At 39.5% G+C, this 17,065-nt stretch overlaps 1 protein-coding gene across 3 annotated transcripts in view; it reads right to left on the bottom strand.

The window, feature by feature from the left end:
• The window catches only part of TAX1BP1 (Tax1 (human T-cell leukemia virus type I) binding protein 1), a 63,619-nt gene extending 47,015 nt beyond the window's left edge, over positions 1 to 16,604 (bottom strand). For all 3 annotated transcript variants that reach the window (XM_012720991.1, XM_012720993.1, XM_012720992.1), the window contains exons 1-3: positions 16,485 to 16,604; positions 7,023 to 7,191; positions 3,576 to 3,678 (exon numbers count right to left, since the gene is read on the bottom strand). In XM_012720991.1, the coding sequence (XP_012576445.1) occupies positions 3,576 to 3,678; positions 7,023 to 7,184 (265 nt within the window). In that variant the 5' untranslated portion in view covers positions 7,185 to 7,191; positions 16,485 to 16,604. The remainder of the gene's footprint in view (positions 1 to 3,575; positions 3,679 to 7,022; positions 7,192 to 16,484) is intronic.
• Positions 16,605 to 17,065: the final 461 nt, after the last annotated feature.

Genomic DNA, 17,065 nt, shown 5'->3' with positions numbered 1-17,065 from the left:
CCGACGCCTTCCCACCTTAGGGTCCTGCCTGTCTTGCTTCCAGACACCTCAATAGTTGGAGCTGGTCTCCCACAGATTGGGATCAAAAACAGAGGGGGGAGGGAAGTGCACTGGACTATGGTGATGGCACACAGGTGATTTGGTGATGGGAAGCCCCTGGGGATTACAACTGAGATGGAAAAAGGCACCTAATGATGCAAAAATAAATTATCATTTTTTTTTTAAATCTCACAAAAATCATACACTAAAAATGTGGTTCAAATAGCCTTCTAAAACAAAATGCAGTTATTCACAACTATGATTTAAAGCTATCTAGAGACCCCTTCTCATGGCTCAGGGGTTAAATTAAAGACACAGCACTTTCACAGCTACTGCCTACCACTGCAGCACACTGACATAAATAAATGGGTGCATAAAACTAACCAAAAAAAAATAGCCTAATTCAGAGTTTGACAGACATCTTAGCCATTATATGTTAACCTCCTCGTTCTCTAATCACACATAAAAGCAAATAGATAACTAAAATAATCAAGTCCATACTGTAACCCAACAATGTCTCCAAATACGTCCTAGTCGTCAATGTATTTTTAAATCAAAGACCCCTGAATTCTTGAATGTGAGAATCATACAACCACTCTCATCCTTTCTGTCCCTGACTTCAGAACTAAAGGGGAATTAAACCAAAAATAGCATACATATGAAGGGGTACCAGTCTCAGCAGACACAAACTCACCCAATCAGAGGAAACTTCCCTTTCAGGACCTTTGGGAAATCAGAGCTTGTACAGAGCTCAATGCCTGGCTAGGGAGCTGACCCACATGGCATAGCAGACCTCTGCTATCATGCCTGCTGCTCTCCTCAACAGTGTATTTCAGTCTATCTGCCTGCTGTTCCCCACTCTGTCTCTGGTGAATCCTCTCACCTCCCTCATCTCTGGCTTGCACCTCAATTTCTGTATGCATAAATAAATCTTTAAATTAAAAGGCTATCTAGAAAAGCTCTCATCAGATTAATAAGAAAAAATTAAAAAAGTGCAAGTCAAGCTTTACAGCCTGTGACATCAGCAATCAGTTAAATTGTAACAAGCAAAAAGGAGCCATTAAGGGAAACGATTAAAGTATTTTTGAGAGCTATTTTGAGTTTTGCATTTCAAGAGTATCTAACTCATCCACAAAATGAGCAGTGATTTGGGCTGTGCTTAAGATCCTTTCCAGTCTTAACAGTGACTTACAACATTTTTCCATGTCTCTATCCTCACTACCTTATAAATTCCACGTAGGAAGAAGCTTTAATTTATGAATTTCAAAATTTGAAACATAAAAATTGACATGAATTCTAAAACATATAAAGCTAACTGCTTTTAAGTATAAACATAAGACTATATGCTTTTTTCCATCTTTACCACTTTTAAACTTCTTGCTAAGTCACCAATAAATGTATTAGTCACTATAACATATTCAGCACATTTATAAAAAAACTAATCACATTTAAAATTACTAGAAATAGGCCCTCCCTGGTGGCGCAGCGGGTTAAAGCACAGCACTAAGAAGCTAAAGCCACTTCCTCATGAGCTCAATCCCCGCCTGCCCTGGAGGTGACCACATGGTGCGGCAGACCTCTCCTGGCCCACCCGCTGCTCCCCTCAGCAGTGTACTTCGTAGATCTGCCTGTTCTGCTCCCTGCTCAGTCTCTGGTGAATTCTTTCACTGCCCCTGCACCTCTGGCCTGTACCCCCGTTCTGTATGCACAAATAAATAAAATCTTTGAAAAAAAAAATTACTAGAAATAAACCAACAAATTTTAAGATTAACAACAAAATTAGATTTATACACTTGAATCTGGCTATCTTTAAAAACGTTGTCTATTTTAAAATAAACTTTGTACATAATTCTAACTTTTCTTAAACATCTGCAGTCCTAGTCTTTGAATACATTACAGTATAAATTTTACTGCCTGAATATCTGCTTCTTGACACAGTAATGAGCAAACAGCTGCATATACAAGTTCCATGTGGTTACAATACCAATTAATGCCTATACAAAATATACAAAGCTCAAAATAAAACTTTTTTAAAATATAAACCACCAGGGCGCTCCCTGGTGTTGCAGCGTTTGTTAAAGCACAGCACTGAGAAGCTAAAGCAACTTCAGCATGAGTTCGATCCCTGCCCTGGAGGTGATTCACATGGTGCCAGCAGACCTCTCCTGACCGGCCCAATGCTCCCCTCAGCAGTGTATTCAGTCAGTTCTGCCTGTTCTGCTCCCCACTCTGTCTCTGGTGAATCCTCTCACCACACTTGCACCTCTGGCCTGTAACCCAGTTCTATATGCACAAATAAATCTTTAAAAACTACATATATATGGGCCCTCCCTGGTGGCGCAGCGGGTTAAAGCGCAGCACAAAGAAGCTTAAGCCATTTCCACATAAGTTCAATCCCAGCCTGCCCCTGAGGAGATCCACATGGCGGGGCAGACCTCTCCTGACCACCCGCTGCTCCCCTCAGCAGTGTACTTCGTCAATCTGCCTGTTCTGAGCCCCACTCTGTCTCTCTGGTGAATCCTCTCACTCTCCACATCTCTGGCCTGTACCCCAGTTCTGTACGAATAAATAAAATCTTTTTAAAAAAATTAATTAATTTTAAAAAAAACTACATATATAAACTACCAAATCTAAAAACTCTTTGACAACACCAATGCCAACAAAGATGTAACCCAACAGCAGCTATCATTTATTGCTGGTAGAAATGCAAAATAGTCTATCACTTTGCAAAACAGTCTGGTTTCTTACAAAACTAAATAACATAAAATCCAGCATCGCATTCCATAGTACCTACACAAATGAGCTGCAAGTTACAATCACAAAAACCTGTGCAATGTTTATAGCAATTTTATTTACAATTGCCAAAACCTAGACATAACCAAAATGTCCTTTAATAGACAACTGAACAAACTAAAATTATAGCCAACAGATTATTGGTTTCTCTTGCAATTCTATGCATTTTAGGTTCAATATAAAGCAGTCCACAAACTTCACCATAGCATAGCATGGTTTATGCTATTCCATAGCATAAACAAGACTAAGAATTTCCTTTAGTGAAACACAAACAAAATACAAATGAAATACAAAAATTATGCAAACACTGGATATATTTCTAAATATATTTTAAACTTTGTATATGATGCCAAGACTTAATTTTATATACTCTATATAAATCCTGCTAATCATCTGTGTGGTGCTGATAGCTGATATTCTTTTCATCTCTAATTTGTTATACTATTACAACATTACTAACAGCATTGTGTTTTACCATTTAAAAAAAAAAACCAATAAAAGTAAAGTTCTGGAAAGATCCCCACTCTTTTTTATGAAAGTTAAACAAAAAAACTTTCAAATACCTCCATAAAATATTTTAAGTTCTACACTAGATATTTACACTCTCATGAGTTTTGCCAAAAATACTATGAATTCAACTACAGTACCTTGGTCATGCCTAAGGAGATACTTAGAACAGAGTACAACATTTTTAATGGTAATAAACCTCATTTCACTAAGTATTGCAGTTTCCAGTTCTTTACCTTGAAAAGCTAATACACAATTGACTGTTGATCCATCTACATAATGTTCAGGCATAGGGGACCATAAAAAGGTATAATAGTCACGAGCAGTACTCCATCCAACCTAAAAGAAAACATAAATGGTTTAACATTAGACTATCTTATACCAGATTGTTTTTATTGCATCCTGAAGCTAAGCATGCATTTACTATGTTTAGCAATAATGACTCCTTTAACAAGCATGTCAAATTTTTATTATGATTTTTTACTGTCATAACCCAATGATACAAAAATGGATATATACTGAAGTGTCAAATATGTATTAAAATCAATTTAGGGGCCTCCCTGGTAGTGCAAGGGGTTAATGCACAGCACTATAAAGCTATCCACAGACACTGCAGCATGAGTTAGATACCCACCCAAGCACAGCAGACCTCTCCTATTTTGTCCACTATTTCCCTCAGCAGTGTATGTCAGTCGATATGCCTGTTCTGCTCCCCACTTTGTCTCTGGTGAATCCTCTCACCACCGACGCCCTGCATCTCTGGCCTGTATCTAGTTTTTACATGCATAAATAAATATTCAAAAAATATAATGCATTTAATACCTAATTTCTCAAGGAAAATCCTAGTACCGATATGGTCAAACTATAAAAACCTACGTTCTAGTTAAAATTTCACTTCCTTATACAGTAAGTTTTTCCAATTTATTATTTTATACCAGAAATTCAGCTTTTTAAAATTAGGTCCTACCCTGCCCCTTAAATCTACTAACTAATCTTTTCATCATTAGCAAATCTTGCCTACAGTCAGTAAATTTTATTTAATGGTCTGTATTACCAAGAGGTTTATATGTACAAATAGATCATATATGCCCCTAAAACTTGACTTACAACAGAAAAATGACACATTCTATATGTCAGTCTATATTTTTCAAGTGGACTACACTGTCAAAAACTGAGTATTATAAGATATTTAAAACAGATTCTATATACCCATTGCTAGTAGTATTATAAGACATCATTCATATAACTTATATTTATGTTGTATAATGTGTTGACTTAGGAACAGAATATTGAAACTAGAAGAATTTTAGCAATCTTCAATTTCTAGGAGTGTATTCAAAATGTGGGTCACAACCCAGTAGGAAGTGGTATTATCAATGTAGTGGTTCATAACCAGTATTTCCTTTTTAATTATACAGAACTGAAAGAATCACACTGTTTGAAAATTATGTGCTACTTTATGAAAACATGTTTCAGAAGTATTTGATAAAACGTCGCTGAGTTGAATTACACAATTCTTTCGTTCTGTGTGCCACATTCAAAAATGTTTGAAAGGCTAGTTATCTTTTTAAATAAGGCTGAGGAATTAGTGATGTAAATACTGACCTCACCTGTCTAAGGAGCCTTTTTTTTTTTCTGAATTGTTAGAGAGCCATGTGATGAACATAAAAGCAGCTTTAGGAGTGTATCTGACCCATGATGAATACCCAAAAAATGGTAATTTTTGGAACCACGGTGTAAGTAATTAAGAGTGTAAAGATAGGTCAGACCATCAAGAAAGATCACTTACTAATGATCTATATGACTATATATGACTTCAGACAAGTTAATTTTGTTCCCTTCCTCTTTAAAACAGAAGTAATAAAAATTTCAAAGGACTGCAAGTGAAGTGAGATAGTCCCTTTATATAAAGCACTCAGCACCATGTCTAGCACATGACTGCTCATTAAATGTTACCATTTACTAATTTTCAGGGCACAAAGCCAATCAGGAGGAATGAGCTTGATTCTGCAGTGTTCTGTCCCTGTTTTCAATATGCCCCCTCAATGCTATCACCTCCTGAAATAGAGCCCATCTCAAGTGTTTCCCCAAATATACCTCACGTAAGTCATACCTTGCAGTCTTTGTCCCTATCCATACACCGACCATGAAAAAACCCCTATCTAGCATATATAAAGCTACATCTTTCTTTAAAAAAAAAAAAGCTCTGGCCCTCCCTGGTGGCGCAGCGGGTTAAAGCGCAGCACTGAGAATCTGAAGCCACTTCCGCATGAGTTCGATTCCCGCCTGCCCCGGAGGAGACCACATGGCGAGCCAGACCTCTCCTGGCCCGCCCGCTGCTTCCCTCAGCAGTGTACTTCGTCAATCTGCCTGTTCTGCTCCCCACTCTGTCTCTGGTGAAGCCTCTAACCGACCCTGAGCCTCTGGCCTGTACCCCAGTTCTGTATGAATAAATAAATAAATCTTTTAAAAAAAAAAAAAAAAAAAAAAAAAAAAAAAGCTCTAACTAAATGGGTTCTACCTGGATCTAACAGTCAAGAAAAATACTGAGTGTGCATATGTGATGGCTGACACACAAATGACAACATCAAAATTATAGATACTGGACCCAAGCAAAACTGAGAATAGCCAACACAAATAAATTCACTAAATGGAGCCCTCCCTGGTGGCGCTACAAGCATAGCACTATGAATCTATTTGGCAACCACTTCAACATGAGTTCAATCCCAGGCCAGGGAAGTGACCCACATGGTATGACCTCTCCTGCCTCACCCATTGCTCCCCTCAGCAGTGTACTTTGTCAATCTGCCTGTTCTGCTCCCCACTCTTTTCTGATGAAGCCTCTCACCCCCACCCCCCAACACACACACCCGTGGCCTGTACCCCAGTTCCGTATTCATAAATAAATCTTCTAAAAATATTAAGTTCACTAAATGATTTGGAGTAAACAATATCCTACGAGGTAAAAAGCTAGTCCAAGGCTAGTAAATAGCAAAATCAGGGTGCAAACCTAAAGTTTAAGCTCTTAGGGGACTAGGAGTTAAGTCTCAGTACTATCACTGCAAAAGCTTGAGGTTCAATCCCCAGCCTCAAACTAACCTGCATGACCCAGCAGACCTCTCCTAGCTCGCCTGCTGTTCCCCTCAGCAGCGTATTTCAGTAGATCTTCCTGTTCTGCTTCCCATTCTATCTAAGGTGAATTCTCTCACCTCCCATAACCTCTGGCCTATATCCCAGGCCTTCTACACAAAAAATAAGTAAATCTTTAAATAATAATAAAAAAAAAGTATCAGCAAGAGTTAATGCACAACAAGATAAGAGATAATAAGGCTGTAGTCTCACACAAATTTAATTACAAAGGAATGGAAGAGGTAGTAAATGATACCGTAATCCAAAATAAAACATTTAAGGTAAGGAATGATAAAAAAATCCTGAAAAAACTTCTAAACCTTTAGATGATAGGAAGGCATGATAAACTGAAACTCAACATATTTCACAATATCATGCCTGTTAAATATTGTGTTTACAAGATGTTTACACTTGTAAATGTCTTACACTTGATATTTACAAAATTTAAAAAAGACCCTTAATTTAGAATTAAGATATGGGTAATATAAGTTACCTATTGATGTGCTTCAAAATAGAACCAGCTATTTGGAACAAATGCAGAAAATTTTTCTTACCTTGAATATACCAACCCAATCTTTTGGATGTGGATGGATATATGGAGTTAAGGTGTAATGACATTCCAGATGTGCATTGGGAAGGTAACTCTTGGCCACATTTTGAAAGATAACATGGGCAAAGTTGGAAGTCTGCAACGGGACCTCTTGAAAAGATGTCATTGTGACCCTGAAACAAGTAATTAAAGATGAATTATACCAACTAAAATCTATACCTTCAGATTAAATGCGTAACATTTAACATTAAATCCATGTTATCTGCATGCCATAATTACTGGAAAAATGTGCTTTAATAATTCTCCTTTAAAATGTAATTAAAGGGCCCTCCCTGGTGGCACAGCAGGTTAATGCACAGCACTAGGAAGCTAAAGCCACTTCAGCATGAGTTCGATCCCCACCTGTCCCACAGGTGATCCACATGGCGAGGCAAACCTCTCCTGACCCGCCCGCTGCTCCCCTCAGCAGTATACTTCTTGGATCTGCCTGTTCAGCTCCCCACTCTGTTCCTGGTCAATCTTCTCACCCTCCGCATCTCTGGCCTATACCCCAGTTCTGTATGAATAAGTAAATCTTTAAAAATAATAAAAATAAAATAAAATGTAATTAAATATAAAAACACTGACAAACTGGGAAATGACTAATTTTCAACTGAATCATAAAGTTACAAAGGGATTTAAAATAACTTTTTTATTGCCTTATACTATATGTGATCCAGTGGCAGAGGCTCACATAGCCTAAGTTGCATGTCATCACACCCAACTACTAGAACACTCATAATCCAATGGACCCTGTCCACACTTTAAAACACAAACTCTGAACTCTCCTGGAAAGCCTAAGCCCTTAGCTTCTACTGCAACCAAAAACAAATGTAGGGGTGTTTTAAGTGCTCACTGGCAATGGAAACCTTGAAACAGACACTAAGAGACAAGGACAGTTTAAAAAACTCCATTTGTATTGGCTACTTGCCAATTTGTCTTTTCATTATTGAACCCTTTAAGTTCATTATTTTCTATTTTCCTCCCTAGCCCATGCCCTCCATTCCTCTCTTCCAGGTTCAAAATCCTTTCGACCAGTATACTCAATCCTGGATACATACTGGGATCACTGGTGGGAAAATAGGAGTGTGTCCTTCAAAAAAAAAAAGAGAGAGAGAGACAACAGTGACTTGTCAAGTGAGACCAAGGCGTGTGTGTGGGGGGGGGGGGGAGAGAAAGAAAATATTTATTTTTCTCTTTTAAAGTCTTCAATAGTCTTAATCTTGTATGTGACCAGGATAAAGAATTACTAAGTAGATTCTGACCCAATCCAACTAACTTAAGTATCCATTACCAAATCACTTATTTCTACAGATGCCCAGACCTAACCTGTCTTTTGGGGCTTCTAGTAGATGCTTATTTAGATCTGTCAAGCCATGTAAAATCTTAGGTAGCCTTGAAACAGTTCAGTCTGTCTGTCCAACTCTGCCTATCTGGATTCTACATTTTCATTTTTTCAATGATCCTACTGTCACTTCCAGTATTCAAAAGTACCTTCCCCACAGATTTACAATGTGTCCTGGTGTCATTGCTAAGATGAAAAAAAAGCCAACCCTCCATTCCTTGCCCAGCAGATAACTTTGGGAGACTTGAATGGATAGAGGAGAAGAGTAGACAGGACTACCATGGGAACCTGCACATTAAACTGATCATACAGACCTTCCCTGGTGGCACAATGGATTAGGAAACAGCACTGCAAGCTAGCTGCAGCCACTTTAGTGTCAAGTTCGATCCCAGGCCCAGAGGTGACCCACATGGTGCAGCAGACCTCTCCTGTCTCACCTGCTATTCCCTCAGTAGTGTACTTCATCAATCTGCCTGTTTTACTCCTCACACTGTCTCTGGTGTATCCTCTCACCGCCCCAGCACCTCTGGCCTGTGCCCCAGTTCTGTATGCATAAATAAAATTTAAAAAAACTGATCATCCAAAGATTTAATGAACTATTATAGTTAATTCAGATCATGAATCAGGTCACACCAAAGACCAGTCACCCTAACCAGTCAATGATACCTGAAGCATACAGCCTCACTCTGGATGCAGCAGACCCCTTCTATTTCACCAGCTGCTTCCCATAGCAGTGTATTTCAGTGGATCTGTCTGTCTTGCTCTCCATGCTACATCTGGTGAATCCTCTTACCCTCCCCCCAAAATCACACATACCTGTGACCTACACCCCAGTTCTTCTATGAAAAAATAAATTAAAATCTTAAATAGGTGAACCTAGATTATAAAAATCTACAAGCCTCAAATGCTTTCCATATTCTCAGTTCTACTTTTAGAAAAAGGAAAACTGAGTATTTACTCTCCAAAAAAAAAAAAATGTAGTGTCAGACTTGATATAAACATTTATAGTACACATAAATTAAGACATTTGCTTCTGAGTCATGAAAACAGGAATCTCTGTAATAACAGGTAAAACTGGGGCAAGATATTTGCCAACTAAATTAACATCACAAATGAAGTTTCTATAGGGCAAGCATCAGTAAGACTGCTCATATTTTAACAATGAAGAAATCATTACCTCTAAGATCTACAAGCAGAATATTTTCACAACTGTTTATTTTGCTGACTTGTTTGAAATACTAAGGCAAATTTAAGTTTTGAAGTAACACTTTAGAAAATATTTTCCTTCTGTGCTTTCTCTTCCTGTTACGGTCAAAAAGTACTTAACTTACTGAAATATACAGACATCCCAAAAATACTGTTGATCATGAACCTAGAAGCCATTTTAGTAGGATACCAAGATTAGGAGGTAAAAAGAGCATTTAGTAATAGTCCTGCTGTACCTCTACACTAACAAAAGCTTTATTACTGGTAGAAGCTGAGAGAAAACTTTAAGATGGAAGGTCTCACAAGAACAAACACCAGAAATGAAGCTAGGTATGATTAACAAATCTTAAAGCTAAACTGTAAATTTTCAAGAATGTGAGGGTGCAAGACAGGCAGGACTGATCACAGAAAACCAATCTGACTCCAAGGAAATAAACTGCACAGTAATTCCATAAAAGAACACTATACAAGAGCACCCCTTGTTGTGGCAAAATGCAGCTCTCCTTTATCTATGCAGGTAATTGTTTTCACAAACGTATTCCCTTTGCAAAGCAGCAGCAGCTTTCCTGCTGGCCTTGTTTCCTTTTGGTAATAATTTGCAGTGCACTGAACAAGGAGTCTGCTGATTTTTTTTCTCAGGTAATCAAAAATTGCACTCTGAACCTATCATGTGAATCCCAAGATTAGTTCACAGAAAGACAACTGTTAACTCAGCTGGTTAACCCAAAGCCTTCAGGAAAATTGAAAGGTAGTATTTACTAACACTGGTAACTCTGCCTAAAATAAATGAAGAGTTGAAGTATTTTGTTTCGTTGATTTACATTAGCTAATATGGGCCCTAAGGGATGTGACATGATACTAATGAAGTCACTAATGATAATCTCTTTTCAAGTTGCTGGTTTCTTAAGAGGGGGTTGGATCTCTAGAGACATGACACTTAAGATTCCAGTTTTTTCCATGTTCACTGTTGGTCATATCATATTAGTAAGGCAAGTCTTACAATGTTATTTTGTTACGGAAATCTCCATAAAAGGGGGAGGTTCCAAGTCTCCTTCCCCCACCAAAAGAGGGGTGGAGCTGAGTGGAAAGCTGCTATAGTAGACATTCTAAAGAGACACACAGAGCAGAGATGTGAAGGACACTTGCTTCTCATCCTCAGACTTACACTGGGAACTTGAGGGACATGGAACAGATACATGAAATGCAAACATACAGACACTTGCTGAGAGACGTGGTAAAGCTGATAATGGCAGCCTATCAATGTTTGTACTTTATTTTTGCTCCTTTGGTCCCTTGCCTAGTCCCTTTCACTCCTTTTCTCTGAGTGCCTTAGACTTGTGGCAAGCCTTTCTATTTTTTTAAGATTTATTTATGTGGGCCCTCCCTTGTGGCACAACGGTTGGAGCACAGCACTATGAAGCCTATCTGCAGCCATTGTAGCACAAGTCTGCTGCCACTGTAGCACAACTTCGATCCCTGGCCAGGGAGGTGACCCACATGGCACAGCAGATCTCTCCGGACCATCCCACTGCTCCCCTTAACTGTGTATTTCAGTAAATCGGCCTGTTCTATTCCCCACTCTATCTCTAGAGAATCTTTTCACCAACACCCTCCTCTGGCCTGTAATTTTTTTTTTAATTTTTAGAAAATATTTATGCATACAAGATCTGGGATATAGGCCAGAGGTGCAGTGGAATTAGAGGACCCATCAGAGAAGAGGAGGGTACAGGACAGGAAAACTGACTAAAATACTCTGTTGAAGGGAATAGAGAGCAAGACAGAAGTCTGCTACTTCATTCGGGTTAGCTGCCTGTCCAGGGATAAAACTCCTGCTGCAGTGGCTGCTGACAGCTTCATAGTGCTGAGACATAACCCCTTGTGCCACCAGGGAGGCCCAGACTTGTGGCAAGCTTTTTTTTTTTTTAAAGATTTATTTGTTCATACAGAATTGGGGTACAGGTCAGAGCTGCAGGAATGGTGAGAGGATTCACCGGGGACAGAATGGGGAACAGAACTGGCAGATCGTCAAAGGGGGGCAGCAGACGGGTCAGGAGAGGTCTGCCTCACCATGTGTATCACCTGCAGGGCAGGCAGGGATCGAACTCATGCGGAAGTGGCTTTAGCTTCTCAGTGCTCTGCTTTAACCAGCTGCGCCACCGGGGAGGGCCATGGGAATCTTTTTAGGCCTCAGTGGCCCCACTTTGGACCAACCTTGTTTGGCTGGGCATTACATGAGTAGATAAGAAACTTCCAAGTGTTTTCGAGAAACTAATATTCTCTCTGTTCTATACATACAATCATTCTATTAAAGTTCTTACATGCTAAAAGTATACTGTCTTTATGCGGCTGATGGTAGAACCTCTTTATAGAATATGCAAGTCTGGGGGTACTGAGGTAATCCTCAGTCTGTCTACTACCAATTTCACTGAAAAGTATTTAAGATACATACCAATATTTATGGGATCTCCCCAAGAAACATATTTTTCACCACATGCCTAGAATAGGTTTCTAGTCACTCTGGGTAAGAACTAGAAATCAATCAATAGTGAACCTGGGAAGCCTATTAACATAACAAAGAATGGAGGTCATTTTGGGTAGAAAGTGAGGAGCCCTGAACACTAAGAGTCGTCAAGTTTTCACTCTTGCATAAATATTTCACCCCTGCCTAATCCAAAAAAAAAAGATATCTTTGAAAAATGTAGCCTGAAGGAATAATTTCTTTTGTACCAGACATACATTTATGTGGCTATCTGTGGCCCTTCTGATGCCGTTAAGTGCATCAAAAGGGACACCAAAACACATACGTAGATAATAGTCTTTACTCATGCAATGGATGTGTGAAGAGGACTCAAAACTTATTTTCATTGCTTAAAATAAACATTAACATAAAGTTTCATTTTTAACCCCCCCAAATGCTGAAGGAAAAAAACCCTAAGATCAGAATTTAATGTATTCATATCTGAAGAGTAAGATAATTTAAGATCATCTTATTAATAACCATTTAACTTCTCTTAAGACAGCCACCTTTTGAAAAACTTCAATATGGTAACTAGAAATATTTAACATGGTAACTAGAAATATTTAACAAGTCATTATAAAGTAACTCTAGTTGTTACTTTCTTTTTTAATTAAATTCCAATGTAGATTCTACTCAAGAATTAGCTTGGATAAATGTAATCTGAATGTTAATACAGCATAATTTTAAACAGTTTTTACATAATTTTTAAATAACTTTACAACAATTTTAAATGGTAAAATAAAATTCCTAATTGCTTGTATCATTCCTTGTACAGTTAAGAAATGAGAGTGAAAAGATGGGCAAGTTCAATGTTCCAATTCAAAGAAAATGCCAATTTATCAAGATGACTCACAAGCAGATTTACATTTTATTACATATGTGCCTGCTGGCAGGCACACATTCAGCTCAGAAGAGAAGTAATGTGCAAAGTCACTGCATCACCTTGTGGTAATGACTGGACTAACATCCTGAGAAAAAGTACAAACTTCACCTTGGCTAGAGAAAATATAGTCCATCAAAAGAGCAAAGAAAGCAGCTTTCCCATACAAGTTTTGTTTCTTTGCTTATTCATTCTCTAAAGTTATCTCCAGAAATATGTGTACCTTAAGATCCAGCCCAGGCTAAATAAAAATTTTCCAGTCAAGAATTAAAGGACCATATGCATTTGGCTGGGAAACAAAATTTGAAATGTATGTTATTTGCAGTGCCCTCTTCTGTGTTTCCTACCATATTCCCCCAAAGGTCTATCTCTACAGAGTTTATATTATGCTATAACATACTACAAAGTCTTTGGCCTAAAATGCAGTTTTTGTTATGTTAGAGATATGTAAGTGTCTAAGGAAAAGAAAACATAGAGTAGGCACTCAGTTAAGCAGCTAATTAAATTGGAGAGGGAAGATGTTACCCTTATTTCTTCATTTGGGAATTTCCAAACCCCCAAATCTGGTTTTGTGGTATTTTTTCCGGTGGATCCTATTCACATGACTAACCCCAAAATGTAAGCCTTTGTCAACTAGGCACAAAACAGCCCAACTCTTAACTTCTGTACATTAAACCTAGAGAATGAAATGAAGCACTTTGATTTTAGAAATTATATATAACTTGCCATTTCTAATAAACAAAATTGAGAAATCAGGTAATTTTTTATGTGATAGTGATCATAATGGTATCTTTTTAAAGTCTTTATCAAACACATTCATTGTAAGTAGAAATATTATGATGTCTGGAATTTGCTGCAAAGACTTTAGGGGGTCTTTGTGTTGGTGAGGACAATAAACAAGATGAGCAAGACGGATGGTTCCTTTTACTGTTCTCTCCCTTTGTATTTTTGAAAATTCCCATAATAAAGGTTAGTAACGGGCCCTCCCTGGTGGCGCAGCGGGTTAAAGCACTGCACTAAGAAGCTTAAGCCACTTCCCTATGAGTTCGATCCCCGCCTGCCCCGGAGGTGACCACATGGTGTGGCAGACCTCTCCCGACCTGCCCGCTGCTCCCCTCAGCAGTGTACTTTGTCGATCTGCCTGTTCTGCTCCCCACTCTGTCTCTGGTGAATTCTCTCACGGCCCCTGTATCTCTGGTCTGTACCCCAGTTCTGTATGAATAAATAAATAAATCTTTAAAAAAAAAAAAAGTTAGTAACAAAAATTCTGTATGTGACCCACTGCAATAAAAGTACATGTGTTGGCAAAGCGAAACTTTTAAAAATCTTAATATTATGAACTTTTAAAATCATCTCCAAATTTGTCCTACAGGATACACAAACATCTGAAAGGAAAAACATGTGTGACACTAATGGTTTCCAACTACTCATACTGAGCTCAAAGACTGTCAGCTGGTTTACAGACCAGGAAAATGTTACTGAAAACATTCTAGAAGAGAAGGGAGAAAGCAACCAATCTACTAATATACACTCTCACAATCATCACTATCTTTTTACCATTCAGTGCAACTCCAGTCTGTCCAGGTGTACCACTTTTACTTTGAAGATTTTTTTAAAAGCAGGCTTCTTAAAAGCTATGGTCTCGGTCTTATGTGTATCAGAAGGGAACAATATGTATCACACAGTTTATTTATAAATATCATCTGTATTTATATAACACAAACATATACATGTATCTCAAAATATGCCTTTTCCAGAGGCATATCTGAGGCAAAATAAACTTTAAAAAGCCAGAACTCGAGTCAAAATTTTACTTAATGCCTAAATTTCTAACTACAACCCAATAAACTTTGTACTATGAAATACTTTCCCCAAAGAACAGGAGCATCATTAAACATCATTAGAAAGGTTGGAACATCAGAATTCCAAAATACCTAATATTTTTGTTAAGGAAAAGGCATTTACTGATAATTTCTACGCACACAGCTGCAGCCGTAATTAGAAAGGGGTTCAGTTTAATAATGCGATGACTAGCAAATAAATACAACAGGCTGTTCTTTGAAACTGGAAGAGGAGCTTTCTTGGTGGCCAGGGAGGTGACCCACATGGCATGACAGACCTCTCCTGACCCACTCGCTATTCCCCTCAGCAGTGTATTTCAGTCAGTCCGCCTGTTCTGCTCCCCACTCTGTCTCTGGTGAGTCCTCTTACCCACCCTGCACCACAGTTCTTGTATGCATAGGTAACCAAATTTTTTTTTAATTAAAGAAACTGAAAAAGAAAAGTCCGAAGTCTTTTCTGACATTAAAAGTAACCAACAAGTTAAGTCTATCTTCGATGAGAACAAAGGCGAAATGTCTGGCCTCAAGCACTTTATACGCTTAACCAACATTTGGAAGGCACTCAGTCCACTTTTTAGATTAACAGGTTGTTCCAATAATCTCCAAAAATTTAATTAGTAATTGAGCTGTGCGTGAAAATTGTTACAATTACAATACAGGATTAAAAAAATTAAGATTCTCCTATCTCAATTCCTGTCGTAATGGCAATTCACAACCAAGCCGCAAACAGTACAGTTAAATGGCAGTGTTTTCAAACAAAACGTGTTACCAATAAAGTAATACACATTTAATCAATAAGGCTCGTGCGTGCGCATGTACGCACCGCTGATCATCCTCTAACAAGGATTCCCTGAAGAATCCAGAGCCTGAGTATCAGGTAAGCCACGTGCCCAGGAGCGGGTAGCGAGAGGGGATGTGAAAAGGAGAAAAGTTGACTCCGCAAAGACTGACTTCCCTCAGACACATTTTTAAGATCCCTCGGAGCAGTAGGCGGAGGGGCCACACATAAACAAACCAAAAACAGCTTCAGCTAATCTGCAGCCCAGGTGCAGCAGGAGGTGAGGTCTAAACAAGCTAACTCCGCCCGCGGCGCCCCAACGCAAGCGTAGCAGGCTAGTTATCTCCGCCCCCTTCGCCACAAACGCCTCCAAACCAAAACACTCGACTTTCACCCTTCCCCCCTCCGTCCCGTCCTTTTAGCACTCGACCTTAATGTCTTCCCCAGTTCACTACACCCGCAGCACACGTCACCCTAGAATTGAACCTCGTACAAGAGTTTCTTCCCGAGGGGCCCTCTGTCAAAGGACCCACGTCCCACACGCCTCCCCCAAGTCGCCAAGGCTTTTCCCGCCCCCGACTCTCGCTGCGTGGGGCGACCACCCGTCGCTTTTACCAACTCCAATGTCAGCCGAAGTCGCCCACATTTCCGTCACAATAGCAGTTCAGGAGGAAAGAGTTGTCCTCGGGAAGGAAACCATGGTTATTTGGTAGCATCGTCATCACAAACACCATTCCAGAAACCGGCCAGTGCCTGGGACGCTAGGGCTGAGGGGCGTATCACGGGTCCCACAAGTGCTCCAGCTCGCGTCAAGGGCCCACTAAGCGCTGCGGCGGAGCGAGAAAACCGCCGTCCTTACCCAGTGAAAAGGTTCCCGAACAGAGAGGGGGCGTTAAAGAAGGTTCCAAACCCCAGACGCCATCAAACACCGACCTCTTCCGCCACCACCGCCTCACCCGACAAACCGGCTACGCCCACCCTCAGGGACAAGAACCGGCTTCGCGTCACTTCCGCCCTCGGGCCCGTCCCTTCCGCCGCCGCTGCGGCTGCCTCCGCGCGTAGTTAGTCGACCACTTCCGGCCGAAATATCGTCTCCAGGCTTTTCTTGCTCCAACTGGCGTGCGAACCGCCTTTCTCTCCCCGGGCTTGCGTCCGTTTCTTCCGCTTTGTGGTTTTCTCTAAGAGTCAAGGTCCCGGATGAGCTGCGACCTTTTGATTTTTTTTTTAATCATTGTAACCGGAAAATTAAGTAACTTATCTGTTGTGTGGAAAGGGTAACCCAGAGATCTATACAAGACTATTGGATAGTCTTGTATTTGGATGGATTTTAGATGATTTTAGAAATCTAAGCCAGTCAACTTAAGGATAAGAAAATAAAAAGCTCTAAAAATGAAGGAAGCGTCCACAAGATTGGGCGACATCCCCCTAAATTCAGGCACT

The sequence above is a fragment of the Condylura cristata genome, unplaced genomic scaffold (assembly GCF_000260355.1).
Source record: "Condylura cristata isolate star-nosed mole 26May11 unplaced genomic scaffold, ConCri1.0 scaffold00005, whole genome shotgun sequence".
In the NCBI taxonomy this organism is placed as follows: Eukaryota; Metazoa; Chordata; class Mammalia; order Eulipotyphla; family Talpidae; genus Condylura; species Condylura cristata.
Note: the sequence above shows the minus strand (reverse complement) of the source record. Positions and strands in the feature narration are given on the sequence as shown.